Source organism: Carassius gibelio, chromosome B3 (genome assembly GCF_023724105.1).
Source record: "Carassius gibelio isolate Cgi1373 ecotype wild population from Czech Republic chromosome B3, carGib1.2-hapl.c, whole genome shotgun sequence".
Taxonomy (NCBI): Eukaryota; Metazoa; Chordata; class Actinopteri; order Cypriniformes; family Cyprinidae; genus Carassius; species Carassius gibelio.
The window spans coordinates 4,359,933-4,377,012 of NC_068398.1; the positions used below are offsets into that span (position 1 = coordinate 4,359,933).

Here is a 17,080-nt window from a genome sequence, read left to right on the forward strand (position 1 = left end):
GTTTTGCTGCTTATTCACTGCGGAGATGAAGATCGCTGAGCAAAGGCTTGCATTTTTTTTCTGTTCATCGCAGTCATACGGTTATGGATGACCATAAAAAAACTAAATGAAATTTCCCCCTAAACTCATATGAAACGTTGATCTGCATGAGTATAAAGTGTTAATATGAAGCTGTTACATATTTTGGACAGTTTGTTTTGTTTGGTCAGCATGTGATTGTTTGTGTCATTTGAAATCTCTCATGATTTAATGTATCTTTTAGACCTGGTGAATGTAAACAGGAAATGGGCAACAAAAGCCAAACAATCTGTCAGCTGACTTCAGAGTAAAAAAGATTGAGATGTAAATCAAGTCTGAAGATTCACATGAGAGTTCACACTGGGAAGCTTTCACTCTGAAATCACATCTGCCTTATCATTTTGAAGAAAGACCATTTAACTGTGATCAGTGCTGTGAAACACCTAAAGAAAATTCAGAAAAATCCTGGAAACATGATAACATTTTAAGCAATAAAGCCATTTTTTTCCATAGAATTATGTCCCAATCGGCTGCTATGAGTGAAATGACAAAGAAACATTATCCAAATTTTTTGTAATTACTCATCCACTTCTGCTCTTCTTTGATGGTCACTTTGTTTCTCTTCCTCCCTCAAGATGCTTTTATTGTCTTACAAATTATAATTCAGTAAAGTTCATTTTCACTTTCACTTTTGTATTTGTTTCAAGTAGCTAATTAAGTTGGCTTGAGAGAGCCAGCTTACTGAAATCCTATTTAAACTTCTTCTTCTTCTGGCCGGAACATTTTTGGACACTAACTCCTCCTAGACAGTTTTAGCTACATACTCCAAACTCGGGTCAGACCTTCATACTGTTCTGACTCGGTGTGCTATATCTTTTCAGACTGGTTTGAGTTACGGTTTTCTTAAAAATTAATATTAAAAATCACAAAAATGCCCATAGTCTTTCATTGACAGGATGTTCAGATGACCCAAGCTCAAGCTTTGATGCTAATCAATTTAAACTCATTCAAACTCATTCAAACTCATCTAATCTATCTATCTATCTATCTATCTATCTATCTATCTATCTATCTATCTATCCATCTATCTGACTATTTCTATCTATCTATCTATCTATCTATCATAGATCATAAATCATGGTAAACTATGATAAATCATGCTAGTATCAGTAAATCATACTTAAACATGGTAAATCGTGGTATACTATGGTAAATCGTGGTAAATAATGGTAAATTGTGGTAAACTATGGTAAATCATGCTAGAATCATAGTAAATCATACTTGAACATGGTAAATCATGGTATACTATAGTAAATAATGGTAAACTATGGTAAATCATGGTAAATCATGGTAAACTATGGTAAACTAGGGTAAATCATATTAGAATCAGTAAATTATACTTGAACATGGTAAATCGTGGTATACTGTAGTAAATCATGGTAAACTATGGTAAATCGTGGTAAATCATGGTAAACTATGCTAAATCAGGCTAGAATCAGTAAATCATACTTAAACATGGTAAATTGTGGTATACTATAGTAAATCTTAGTAAACTACGGTAAATCATGCTAGAATCAATAAATCATACTTGAACATGGTAAATTGTGGTATACTATAGTAAATCATGGTAAACTACGGTAAATCGTGGTAAATCATGGTAAACTATGCTAAATCAGGCTAGAATCAGTAAATCATACTTAAACATGGTAAATTGTGGTATACTATAGTAAATCTTAGTAAACTACGGTAAATCATGCTAGAATCAATAAATCATACTTGAACATGGTAAATCATGGTATACTATAGTAAATCATGGTAAACTATGGTATATCGTGGTAAACTATGGTAAATTGTGGTAAATCATGGTAAACTATGGTAAATCATGATAGAATCAGTAAATCATACTTGAACATGGTAAATCATGGTATACTATAGTAAATCATGGTAAACTATGGTAAATCGTGGTAAATCATGGTAAACTATGGTAAATCATGGTAAACTATGGTAAATCATGGTAAACTATGATAAATCATACTATAATCAGTAAATCATACTTGAACATGGTAAATCGTGGTATACTATAGTAAATCATGGTAAACTATGGTAAATCGTGGTAAACTATGGTAAATCATGATAGAAACATGCTAGTCGCATGCTAGTCATGCTAGAAACATGCTAGCAACATGTTAATCATGCTAAAATCATGCTAGCAACATGCTAGTCGCATGCTAGTAATGCTAGAAACATCCTAGCAACATGCTAATCATGTTAGCAACATGCTAGTCATGCTAGAAACATGATAATCATGGTAGAAACATTCTAGTTGAATGCTAATCATGCTAGAAACATGCTAGCGACATGTTAACAACATGCTAATCATGCTAGAAACATGCTAATCATGCTAGAAACATGCTAGTTGAATGCTAATCCTGCTAGAAACATGCTAGCATCATGCTAATCATGCTAAAATAACGCTAGCAAAATATGTTAGTCGCTAGCTAGAAATATGCTAGCAACATGCTAATCATGCTAAAATCATGCTAGCAACATGCTAGTCGAATGCTAGTCATGCTAGAAAACATGCTAACAACATGCTAATAATGATAGCAACATGCTAGTTGCATGCTAAAAAAATTGCTAGCAACATGCTAGTCGCATGCTAGAAACATGCTAGCAAACATGCTATTCATGGTAAAATCATGCTAGCAACATGCTAAGCGCATGCTCGAAATGCTAGAAAAATGCTAGCAACATGCTAATCATGCTAGAGACATGCTAGCGACATGCTAGTGACATGCTAATCATTCTAAAATCATGCCAGCAACATGCTAATCATGCTAGAAACATAATAGCAACGTGCTAGTCAAATGCTAATCATGTAAGAAAAATATTAGCAACATGTTAGTCATGATAATAATATGCTAGCAACATGCTATTAACATACTAATCATGCTAGAAACATGCTAGCAACATGCTAGTCATTCTAACAAAATGTTAGTAACTTGCTAATCATGTTAGAAACATGCTAGCAACATGTTAGCAGCATGTTAATCATGCTAGAAACATGCTAGAAACATAGTAGCGACATGCTAGTAATGCTAACAACATGCTATTCGCATGCTAATCATGCTAGAAACATGCTGGTCATGCTAGAAACATGGTAGCGACATGTTAGTAATGCTAACAACATGCTAGTAACTTGCTAATCATGCTAGAAACATGTTAGTCGCATGCATTCTGTCAAACTAATCGATCATTTTTTCTTTTGAACTAATCTATATCATTCTTTCTAACTAATCTATCTGTCATTCTTGCTAACTAATATATCTTTCTTTCTTTCAACTAATCTATCAATCTAACTTTAAACTATAAACTTGTAACTTCTTTAAACTTCTTCAAACTTTCTGGTCAGGCTTTCTCAAGCCAACTTACAGTTTGTCTCAACAAACTTTTTGGTTACACTTTATTTCGATAGTCCACTTTAGACATTCTACTGACTATAAGTAAAAATGTAACTACATTTCAACTACATATCAACTAAATCTCAGAAATTTGCTACTACATGTCTACTAACTCTCAGAGTAGACTGTCAGGGTAGGTTTAGGGTTAGTGTTAGGGGTAGGTTTATGCTTAGTATAAGTTGACAATAAGTTGACAAAGAAAGTGTTAGAAGATATTAAGCAGACAGTCTACTAATACTCTACTAACTGCTAGTTGACATGTAGTTTCAAAGTTACTTACTGCTAGTAGAATGTCTAAAGTGGACTATCAAAATAAAGTGTTACCAACTTTTTTTTCTATTTATATATTAAACTCCTTATTCATTGTATCAACCACTTATTGTTATTTATTGATTCTTTTCATTGTTTGGTATAATTTTAAAGGTATTTTTGTGATTGGTAAATTAATTTCATTTTTACATTAGTTATTGTATGATGAGAAATATTGAAAACTCTTGTAGAATTGTGTTCTGCTGAGGAGGGGGTGTGTGAGGATCACTTGGCCGTTCACCATATGGCTACAGTGTCTATGAGCAGGAGCGGGTTTCCAACGTTATGTGTGATTCACAATTGCATTATCTTTTCTAAATTGGCTTCTAATGGTTTCATTATGTAATTGTCATGATACAATTTTACCTGAACATTTACTTTGTTATGCTTGATTTACCTTTTTCAAGTAGATTATTGTGTTGTCTTAACATTTCTGCAAATCTGCGTTCAGTGATCACTTAAAATTGCAGTCAGATTGTACACAGAGCTAGACTAAAATTTAAACTAAATCCTGATTCAAGTAAAAGATAGAATACGCGATACGGTTAAGCCACGTTTCCACCGCAGGAACTTTACCCAGGAACTAGGGACTTTGGCCTGGTACTCGGTGTGTTTCCACCGCAGGAACCAGGAACTAAATAAAGTTCTAGTTAAAAAAATGCTCCTCTGAAAGTCCCTGCTGGCAAGGTGGTACTTTTTCAAAGTTCCGGAACTTTCAGGGTTCCGGAACAACATTTTAAGCAATTTAGCAATTTTAAGCAATTTTTTGACTTGGGCGCTAAACATCCTGATTGGTTGAGTTCACGAAGCACTGTGATCTCAACCACCATTTGTTCGGATCATTTTCAAAATATTAGTTATTGTGTCATGAAATGTAATTTTAAAAGTATTTCAGGTGAGAATCTAGTCGTTTAAATCTCAAGTCTGTGGTTTATTTATAAAGATATCACCTATTTAAAAATGTTTTTGGCTGATTTTGGTCAGAGGCCAATGGGCCAGTTGGCGAACATCCGCTGAGAGCAGTCTCACCTCGGTTAGTCCTTCTGATATGTTCGCCAATTGTCCCATTGTCCTCTGACCATCATGGCCTCCTAACAATCCCCATATCCACTGATTGGCTTCATCACTCGGTCTCCTCTCCACCAGTCTGGTGTGTGGTGGGTGTTCTGGTGCAATATGGCTGCCGTCGCATCATCCAGGTGGATGCTGCACACTGGTGGTGGATGAGGAGATATCCCCTGACAATGTTAAGCGCTTTGAGTGCTTAGAAAAGTGCTATAAATGTAAGAAATTATTATTATTATTATATGTGCCACTGTATAAAATATAATTAGTTTTGGGTTAATTTAACAGGTAATCTTTGGTCTGTATTAAATTTATCTATTTTTGATAATTAAAATGAAAATAAAAAAAGGCAAATTGATATAATATTTTGTTTCATTGTAATGGCTGTATATATATACACATATCCCTGAAGTACATTTCTGCAGCTGTTATTATGTTCAAATGAAAACGAAAGGAGGCAGTGGTATTTGATATACTTTTTAGTTTTATTGTAAATATACAGTGAGGAAAATTGGAGTAGCCATGGTCAGCTGACTGATGTTATCATGTATGCTGCTGTTTGCAGAAATACCGGATTGCGTCATCACGAAACAAACCAACTTAATAAGAATTACCCCAGACAGCATGGTCACATTGAAACAATGTGGAGTCAGTGTTGATGCGTCAATGCCAATTACATTGAATTAACTTTACAAAATGATGTAGCTTTAACTTCACTCTTGCACTCTTGTTGAAGCAATACTGATATTTTTTTTTTATTCTTATTATTATTTGCTAATGTACTGTACTGTTACTTCCTCTACAAACAAAAATCTGGGTGTTCTATTAAACACGACCATATTACCCATGTTACCAAAACATCATTATTCGATCTTAGAAACATGTTACCAGTTTCTGATGCAGAAAAGCTAGTCCATGCATTCATGTTCTCTAGACTGGTTAGCTACGCTAACGATGTCTCCATTTGTTTCTGTTTTTGCCATGGGTAACTAGGATTTACACAGGCTTCAGTCTGGATCCAAAACTGAGAAGAGATGATGCCAACCCCCCAAAGGACCTCTACCTACCAAATACCTCTTTAGACCTCTAAACTACCAACTTTTGCAAGGAGTTTGATTGAATCATAAAAATTGCCATTAATAGTGTTTGTTGTTTGATTACTTTTATTGATTTTTCCATACATTTCTGCCATATGACATCAGCTGACAGTCATCACTTATAAGCTACTACTAAATATTGTAGAAACTTAATTTTCTGTAAAGTTGCTTTTCAATGATTCGTATTGTACAAAGTGCTATGCAAAATAAATTGAATTGAAAAAGATTTAATTGAAAGCGCTGGATCTGAAGATAATCTACTTGATGCGTTTGTTCTTTGTATGTCGGTGTAGTGTTAGGGGAATTTGCAGTTATAACTCAAGGACCAGGTGTTGTCACAAAGAAGACCAGGAGTCAGAGAACAGTTCAATTAATAATAATAATTTTACTTGAAGAAAATAGTTTGCAGTTCCATCAGCAGAAGTCAGCTTCAATTCAAACAATTCAAGGTTCTCTAGCATTGGCAAGTGTCTTATCACTACGGTTGGATACACACACATAATAGGCCGACATTAATCTTGAGGAATAGAAATACAGGATAGAACAGGATTCTTAATATCTAGTATACATTTCTAAATGTCACAGTTCTACATTTTTTTCACCCCTCGCAGCGCACGTGGAGGAAGGGCCTCTCCTGACCCTTTAAGCTGACCTTGTGACCCTAGGAGAAGGAATACACTCACATATGCTCCTGTCTGTTACTTCAAAACACTTCTAAAAGGAAAAATATATCTGTGTAAGTAGCATGCTTCTATCTATACGTATATAGATGGCTGTTTACTTTAGTTAAATCATACAACAATCTTGGAGGTTAAATACTGATCAAACGCTTGATTAATAATTACACAATATTAATGATATATATATATATATATATTGAAAAAAGGATATGATCAGCGGCATCCACTCAATCCTCTCCTTCAGTAGAGCGGATGAACAATTGAAATACTTCCCACATTCAGTGATTCGGTTTCTCTCCAGTGTGAATCCTCTCGTGTCTTTTCAGATTTGATGGATCACTGAATCTCTTGTCACAGTGTGAACATTTGTAAGGTTTCTCTCCAGTGTGGATCCTCTCATGACGTTTTAAACACTTTGCTGTAGTAAAAGTCTTTTCACACTCAATGCACATGTACTCTCTCTCACCAGTATGTGTTTTCTGATGACGTTTCAAAGTTTGTGGCAATGAAAAGCTCTTTCCACACAAATCACATGAATATGGCTTCTCCCGTGTATGAAGTCTCAGGTGCTGCTTTAGGGCTGAAGCCCACAAAAACGTTTTCCAGCATTGATTACATGTGTACAGTTTCTCTCTAGTGTGGCTGTTCATGTGTATATAAAGTTGTGATGATTTTCTAAAACTCTTCCCACATTGATCACAAGTTAATGGTTTCTCTCCAGTATGAATTCTTATATGCTCTGTAAGTTGTCCTTTTAATGTGAAACTCTTCCCGCACTGATCACATGTGTACGGTTTCTCTCCAGTGTGGAACCTCTCATGTTTATTCAGATTTCCTGTCTGACTGAATCTCTTGTCACAGTATGAACATTTGTATGGTTTCTTGCCAGTGTGGATGCTCATGTGTTCTTTAAGACATGATGACCAAGTGAAACTTTTCCCGCATTGATCACAAGTGAATGGTTTCTCTCCTGTATGAACTCTCATATGTACTGAAAGTTGTCCTTTTATTGTGAAACTCTTCCCACACTGATCACATGTGTACGGTTTCTCTCCAGTGTGGGTCATCTCATGTACTTTCCGGCTTCCTGACCAGCTGAATCTCTTGTCACAGTGTGAACACTTGTAAGGTTTCTCTCCAGTGTGGATGTTCATGTGTACCTTAAGACATGATGACTGAGTGAAACTTTTCCCGCACTGATCACAAGTGAATGGTCTCTCTCCAGTATGAACTCTCAAGTGAATATCAAGACATGTTTTGCTTGCAAGACTCCTTCCACACTGAGGACAGGTGAAAGATTTCTTGTCTCTTTGTTTCTCTAAATCTTTCTGTTTGATTTGAGAGCTGCTCAAGGGTTTTTCTCTAGTTTTAGCATGATTTTTCTCCTTAACTTCAGTTGATTCTTCATTCTCATTTTCTTCTACGAAATTAATAAATAAAAAAAGGTTATTTTTTAGTAGCTTATAGAGAAAAAAAAAAAATCCTGAGAGGAAATACAAATTAACCATGCTATAATAGCAAAAACAGGGCTGGACGGAATAACCTAAAATCAAAACCTCAATTATTTGAACACTTTAACTCGATTATAATTACTGAATGATTACTTTATTTTTTTAACATTTGTTAATATTCTTAAATTTTAAATACAATTTAATTGAATGAAATCATTATATAAAACCTCGATTTGTAAATGCACCAATGTGCATGCATCTTTTGTGTTTTATACAAAGATACACTAAGAGCACAAACCGTCAGATACAATAAAACAAAGATACAAAAGAACAAAAAAAGTATCTTCATGAAGATACACAAACATTACTGTTCAGCAGGGGTGTGTTGACAGAGAGCTGCACGGGTCCGATTTTGTAAATCCGCACCCGCCCGTACCCGCAGTGCTTAAAACCGCACCCGACCCGTTTTCCGACAGCAGCACTAATTAAAATCCGCACCTGACCCGACCCGCTTAAAAAAGAACCGACAACCGACCCGCACCCGAAATCAAATCAGTTAAGCCAATCACATTAGACACACTTTTTTTTCGAATTTTATTGCCAGGTCATTCAGAAGCTATTTATGGAAAATTCTTTTTAAAAGATATTCATTTTTTATACATTTTATCTTAATTTTGATCAATGTTTTATCAATCAATTGCCCGTATTTAATAAATAAGAAGCAAATATATAGCAGATAATGTAGCTAATAACCTTAGTGTAATTGAAAGAATTAGCTACTAAAAAATATTTTGCTACCTAAAAGTTAAATATTTTTTGTGTCACGCATGCATGCATGTCTATTTGCCTCATATAAAATATAAAACGCATGTGGACTGATATTTTTCATATGTCTGGACTCCTTTATTAATGGAGTAGCCTATATAAACAGACGTTTCAATATACTGGTATTAAATGCATTTTCTGAGAATTTATATTTCAAGTTTTTACTGCATATGTCGAAATGCGCGCTCTTTGGTCCATCAGTGCTTGAGTCACTGATCACATTAGATTAAATTATCTCATAATAAAATATAAAATTTACTGATTTATGAATGTATATGCATAGTTCTCATCGGTTGGAAATACAGATAAACGCTTTCATTTGTCGTATTTTTTGATCCCGAAACAAAACAGAACAACAAAAGAGTGAATCATACCACCGTCTGAGGTTGTGCTTCAAGTCGAACGCACCCATTTTTAAATCGTCCACAGCTGAGCATCGCGAAAGGCGGATCTGCGCCAGAGCGCGCATGTGAATGAGCTGCACAAAGTCATTTTCAGATGCAATAAAAAAAAAAAAACAACAACCCTGGATAGCCTAGATTAGGTCCATATTAACAAATGTGTTAACTATGGCATGAAATATCTGATATTCCGATTGTCAAATACATGCAAGTAGAAGTGTATTGTTGTTTAAACACCTTTATAACGATCGCGTTAGTTAAGCTATATGCGCGATAAAATTTTATGACACAAATTTTGAAATAGGCTTAAATCAAACACATTTTAATTCAGATTATATATATAACGGAAAAAAAAAACAGCTGGCTGGTCTTTTACGTCTGTTAACTAATGACTCATGCAGCTGTTTGCGCGGATGTGATTTTTTTTTTTAAAGTGGAACGTAGGCCTATTTTTACGTTTGCACCTGAATGAACCTGTGTTTAGACCCGTGTTTCCCCTGTGTCCGACCCAACCCGCATCCGTATCCGACACAGTTGGATATTTTTCACCCGTTTCAGCCAAATACCCGCGGGTACCCGAACCCGTGCAGGACTCTATGTGTTAATACACACAACCAGGTAAGCAAGACGAGACCAGATATTTAGTTTTTTTAAGAAATCCTCAATGATGAAATACATAAGGAAAACAACTGCAACAGCATTGTTTGTTAGTTTTTTCAACTGAAAAACACAAAGTGCATTTTGAAATCAACGTTTACTAAATGAAATTAAACTTCTATTTTAATGAGTTATATGCAGTAATATAATGTAAACTAGAGCTGCATCATTCTGGATAAATTGAGAATCACAATTCTCTCACGATTAAAAAAAAATATATATATATCTTTTTTTTTATTATTGTTTTATTATGTTAACATGTCCCACAATTTATCAACAGTAAAGACTGCATTTTACAACAATCACGATTGTGCTGACCTTAATTTGGGGTTTTTGGGGAAATTAATGTGCACCTCTGTGAAGGGAAAGTAGTTTTATCTGATATCTTATAGAAATGGACGGTAAAATTAGCTTAACATCGCAGCCTCAGGCCTAAAGTGTAAGCAGAGGTTTGATTGTTTAGATCTCTGCTCTATCATCACAATTAAACAGGGCTTTCATGTTGAGCGCTCTGTAGCTCCTCTGAGAATAACAAAAATGCATCATAGACAAAAGTCCTAATATTACTGCATATAAAAACAAAGACACTTGCGAGAAGTGTCCCTTATTGTTTGCGAGATTATTCAATAGATTGTACTTTTTTTTTTCTTAATAAAGTTAATACAGATCTAAAACTGCCTCAAGCTTTATAACCTTCAGCATTAATAAAGAAGAATGAATAATAAACACCAACCTGTTTGTTCTTGAGTATCTTCAGTGTGTTTGATTCTGCAGGGTTCTGGATCTCCCATCTTCTCTCTTTCCTCTTTAATAAACTCAGTCTTTACAGATGTCATCTCTTCCTAATAATTGTCTTCACTTTAGCATTTATTGGTGAATTACTGAATGGGTGATTGTTGTGGGAGGAGCTTCAATGGACATGAATGTCTAAGGGAAAGAAGCAGATTTGCCAAAATCAACAATAAATTAGGTAGATTTTTTATTTATTTATTAGTATTTATGTAAATGAAGGGGACCTCTTCTAAACTGTATCTTTGAAGAGACAAAAACCTACATACATAAATAAAAATAAAGAGCATTGCCTCTTTGTAGATCATTATATTACTACATTAAAAGAAATGGCGTCGGCACAACAGATTAGTTTAAAATGCTCACGTGGTAATTCACACAATATATGCATTTCATAGCAACATCAGATATTTTAAAGAAATCTGTTCATATCCATGTTTAAAATGCCCCAAGTGGCTCATTACGGTGTATTTATCAGTGTTTGTAAGTCGTTTTAACCATGTAAAATGGCTATAACAATATATTTATTGTACTATATTTGATCTGCCAGAGATAAACGACAGAGAAATAACGTTATTAATAAAATCGCGCATTCATTCCTAGATCTGGAGACATTCAGTAACAGCATCATCACTCCAGACCTCGAAACAATCATTGACATGAACACACAAAAACATGTTTTCCCCATGTTTCTTTAAGTTGGCAAACGCAGAAACGGGTCTGTGCACGATTAAAATAAGGCAAAAACGACCTCAAATACTGTTGCATAAACATACTGTGTAAAGTGAATTTTAAAATTATGAAACTTTGTGAAAATACTGTGAATTGCTCACCTCTCTTCGGGAGACTCGACGCTTAGTGAGTGAGCGCGCGCGAGTGATGACGTCGTCGTCTTCTTCTTCTTCTTCTTCTTTGATTTTAATGGCGGGTTGCGAACCAACTTCCAAGGTGCATACCGCCACCTACTGTGATGGAGTGTGAAAAGAATGAATAACCCTTTTACTGTCTATGGAATAACCCTCCTATATCCTATTATATAGCCCACTATTCTTAATAAATCTCATGACTGCTTGCATTTGTTTCCTTGAATTTGGACCATCATTTAACATGCTAGTTATATTAAATTCTTGGCATCCTACTTCTTGTAACTCTTCCTTAAGAATCCTCCTTTGTAATTCATATGTCTTGCATTTCTGCATAACAGTTTCCTGTACTGAACAGACATCACATAGACCTGTGTCATGTTTCCCTATAATGTGTAAAGTTTGATTTAGATTTGAATGCCCGGTTCGTAAATGTGTGAAAATAACTTGTTCTTTTCTAATTAAGTTATGAATTATTTTGCTTTTCTTTATGGTTTTTTGAACCTTATAATAGTGGCGTCCTGTATGACATGAGTCCCATACTGTCTGTCATTTCCTATTGCATGCTTCTGAAATTAAATGTTTTCCTTCTGATCTACTGAGTGCAATCTTTATATTTGGTTCTTTCATTTTAATTGATTCTTTGGCAATCTTGTCTGCTTCCTCATTACCTTGAATTCCCACGTGTGCTGGTACCCACATAAATGTTATTATTATTCTTATCTGTCGTAAACTGTATAACCTTATCATGATTTAAGTTAAAATGTCAGTTCTATTTGTTTCCAGTGATTGTAAACTTAAAAGGACTGCCATTGAATCAGAACATATTGTAACTTTATCCGTTCTGTTTTCATGTAATGTTATGTCTATTTCCGGTTGATCTATTATCCAGGGTGGAATTGGGGATACTACCACTATTGGAGCAAATGATATTGACTCTAGCCCAGCTTCATTAACCCACTCCTTTATTTTCCATGCAAATCCTTTACCAGTTGCATTTAAAATTTCCCAGCAATCATTCAGAACTTCCCTTTTTGTCCTTGTAGGTTTACCCAGTATGCCATTGCTAGTTTCTGTCTTCTTATACTTGATGCCATTTCTGAAGTCTCTACTTGTAATGCTGCAATAGGTGTGGTTTTAACTGCTCCTAAAATTAGTCTTAATGCTTTAGCTTGCATGACATCTAATTTCTTTGACAACGTTGATGATGCCAACTCGTAAACAATACATCCATAGTCTAGGGTTGATCGCATAAGCCCAACATAAATGCCCTTTAATGACTGTTTATCATCACCTTCCATGATAATTTGTCAGCAAACCATACTCCTAGATACTTAAATTTCGACACTTTCTCTAAAGAAGACCCATATAATTTAAGTAGTTTATTCGCTTTAATTTTCTTCCTTGTAAATATCTGGTAACATGTTTTGGATATTGAGAATTTAAATCTACATTCTAATGACCATTTTTCAACTACTTCTATAGCTTCTTGAATTTTATTCATATTAAAAGATATATTCCTTCCTCTTTTCCACATTATACCATCATCTGCACATAACCGAGTGCTGATTCCCGGAGCCACTTTTCCAAATATGTCATTAATCATTATATTAAATAATATAGGACTAATCACACTTCCCTGAGGTGTGAGTGATGGCGTCATCGAAAAAGCGTCAAATTCTAGTTGCATCCCTTCCAAGCCCGCTCCGACCATGCCTTTTCGAGGCCATGTCTGAGGTCGGTGACGTGTCTGCCAAATTTGACATTGATTGAGGCATAATCGAACAGACCACTGGGAGGTGGGGAAGGGGGGGCACCAGAGGGAGACTGGCACAGAGATTCAAATCATTGCACTACTGTTATTTTGCATATAATACATTGTTCAAAAATACTTTTGCACACTCATTCAACTGTATTTATTACCACTGTTCTCACGTTCCTGCTGTTCATAATGTATATATAATCCTTCATTGCTCTGTTCATAATGTACATACAATCCCTACATTGCATTCATATTTATATTCTGTATATACTCTGATCAATATTGTATATAGCAACTCCACTGTACATTCTGTATATCACTGCTTCACTTACTCTGCACTTTTATGTATATAAAACACTATATTCTTGCACTTCTGGTTAAATGCTAACTGCATTTCATTAGCTCTGTACTTGTACTCTGCATAATGACAATAAAGTTGAATCTAATCTAATCTAGTCTAACACTCCTGCAGTGTGTGTTTCATTCATCCTCGAAGCCGGAGCGCGCTCTCGCGCAGAAAGTCATATCAGGAAACTCCTAATATGGGCAACAGCGTCCAGCTATCATTGTATGAAAACAGTTGTTTTGACAGAAGAACTGAAACTTTTACTTTTGGAAAAACGAAGACATTAATATACGATTGTGACAATATATGGTTTTTCAAGTCATCTCCAGCAGGTGATAAATCAACAAAACAGTGATAATTGACATATATTTATTACAGTATATAAACTATTCTGCCTTATTATGTGATAAATAAGTGTTTGTAGTATATATAAAAATTATTATTTGTTATTGTCAAGCAGATTTCTAAGCAAATTAAAAGCTAGAAATTAGAGTAATAATTAGAGACATCTTCTAAAATAGAGAATAATTAAAGTTGCCTATAGTATCCACTACCAACCAGTCAAGTCTCTTCTGTTCACCAAGCCTGCATTTATTTGATCCAAAGTACAGCAAAACAGTAAACTGAAATATTTTTACTAGACTATTTAAAATAACTGTTTTCTATTCGAATATATTTCAAAATGTTATTTATTGAGATTTTAAAGATTGATAATAGGCAAATCAGCATATTAGAATGATTTTAATTATTAAGGATGTGACACAGGAGTAATGATGCTGAACATTCAAATAGAAAATAGTTGTTTTAAATAGTAAAAACTTTTAAACTTTTGCTGTACTTTGGATCAAATAAATGCAGGCTTGGTGAGCAGAAGAGTCTTAAAAACATTACAAATCTTACAGTTTGAACAAACAAAAAGATGTGAAAGAGCCCAATTCAGTAGGACTCACGGTGTTCTGGTGTCCAGGGCTGACGCAGAGAAAGGCGTCTCAAAACACTTGAACATCGAATTTGCTTATTTTTGCTCTTGTGCCGACAAATACATACAAAATATGTCAAAATATCCACCTTGGAAATTATGTTGGGAAAACTGTAAGTTATTTCTAAGTGTTGCCTGTAATGTTTTAAAATAATAATTTGAAGGTCAGTGTACGTCATTCATGGGAAAATCTCAGGGACGTATAATTTAAAAAAAAATCACCAAAATTACCAAATTTTGTATAAACATTATCTACTTTACACTGTTATATCAGAGTTAATATTTATGACCACATTTCTCTGCTTTTTTACAATTAACAATTTTTACTATTACTATTATTAGAGTTGATTGAATAAAAAACAAGGAGAATGAAGAACTGAGTAAATTTGAGGAGAAAAATCATATTAAAAATGAAGAAAAACCTTTAAATTGCTCTCAAACCAGACAGAAAGATTTAAAGAAAAGAAGAGGCAAGAAATCATTCAACTGCACTCAGTGTGGAAAGATCCACACTGGAGAGAAACTGTACACATGTGATCAATGCAACAATACATTTTTGAGGGCTTCAAACCTGACGAATCACCTGAGAGTTCATTCAAAGGACAAGTCACATTCATGTCATGTGTGTGGAAAGACTTTTTCATGTTTACAATATTTAACACTGCACCAGAAAATGCAATAATGAATGAAGCAATAAAATATAATCTGGATAAATTTTACTCAGATACAGCTTTTTCAGATCTAATGGTGTGTCCTCAACAAATGCGACACAATTATGAATGAAGCAATAAAATATAATCTGGATTAATTTTACTTTCCTAACCTGACATTACAAGTGACATGACAAAGAAACATTATCTGAAGTTTTTAAAGTGAATAAAGTTCCTCTTCATCTTCAAATCCAAAAGATTGAGATTCAGATCAACTCAAAGATAGAGTTCCTTCCCAAAGATCAATGTCAAAAAGGTTTATTCTTGTACATAATTTTGTTTCATGATATAAATTATATCATTGTTCATATTCATTTCAGTTTCTTATAATGCATATGCTGCATCACTTGTGGTTTGCTGACTCTTTCATGAAGGAAAGTAGCTTTTTACAAACCGTTATTGTTCAGGAAGATGAAGAAGAGGCTGTAACGCTTTTAAGAGACACCAAGATTTATTGTTAACTATTTTTTCATTGTTGTATTCAAAATAAATTCTCCACTTATGATAAATTTTATAAAATGCAGATGCAAGATATACTGTCATGTCATACCGGTTGATATTCTGCATTTTTTAAATTTCAACATTGGCCGATACATTTTTCTGGTTGGCCAATGTGTTCGATGCAGGACTTTTATTTTGAGGGTGATAAGAAAGCCAGTGCCTGAGCACACAGCTCACATTCTCCCTCTTATTCGCTGTGTGTTAACAGTACTGTCTAATACAGAGAGAAGTCTTTCTGATAGAACGGTTAAACAAAGATTAAAGTGTACAAAAAGTATTGTGACCATTGCTTTTTTTATGATCAGTAATATTAAGGCAAATATCAAAATACTTTATTGTTTGCCGTCAGCATTAAGCAAATACACATTTATATCATTTAAACAAATCTCTGAATGGCTTAATTTCACAAACCTTGCAAACTTGGTAGAATCCTCTTGTGAAGTGTGCATTTTTGTCCATTATTGTTGCGTGTTCTTTGTGTGACCGTCCGTCCATGTTCATGTAATGCTTTTAAACTTTAAACTCGTGATTTCAAATTATGCTGCACTTTATGCATTTTCCCACCATCATATTCATGTCATTTTCACTGTGTGCTGTATGTTAAATTAGTGTTACCCTTGTTTATTTGAAAAATATGATTCCCAAACTTCTCAGAATACTGATTGCCCTCTTGGTTACAGTGGTTACTTCCTTTTAATTATAAATTTAATTGATTTATTTGTGAAAAATACTTTGTCATCTGAAGTTTAAGTATGTTTATTTTACACATTTTTTAATCCATTGTCAAATGATTTCAAATGTCTTTAATATTAATTCAAATTATATAAATATAATGCTTTCCAAGATATCGGCATTGACTGTGAAAAAACGAACAAACAATATATATATATATATATATATATATATATATATATATATATATATATATATATATATATATATATATATATATATATATATATATATATATATATATATATATATATTTTAGTCGACCACTAGTATTGATAAGCTCTGATCTGATGACCAGTTCTACCTTCAGTACTGGAGAAATTATGGAAAACCACTTAAAGTGTATTATTACTACATAAAAGTTATTTGAACCAGTTGTATATGCAATAATATAAAGGCATTTGTCTATAATGTGTTTCTTATTATTTTGTAAT

The 17,080-nt window shown here is 34.0% G+C and overlaps 2 protein-coding genes across 2 annotated transcripts in view; both read right to left on the minus strand.

The window, feature by feature from the left end:
- LOC127952595 (contactin-3-like) overlaps nt 1-17,080 on the minus strand; it is a 271,167-nt gene that overhangs the window by 171,442 nt on the left and 82,645 nt on the right. The window lies entirely within an intron of this gene.
- LOC127952569 (gastrula zinc finger protein XlCGF52.1) lies at nt 6,316-11,643 on the minus strand. The gene is made up of 3 exons (XM_052551193.1): nt 11,587-11,643; nt 10,698-10,891; nt 6,316-8,050 (listed from the first exon to the last, which is right to left on the minus strand). The coding sequence occupies exons 2-3, from the start codon at nt 10,798-10,800 to the stop codon at nt 6,909-6,911; spliced, it is 1,245 nt and encodes a 414-aa protein (XP_052407153.1). The 5' UTR covers nt 10,801-10,891; nt 11,587-11,643; the 3' UTR covers nt 6,316-6,908.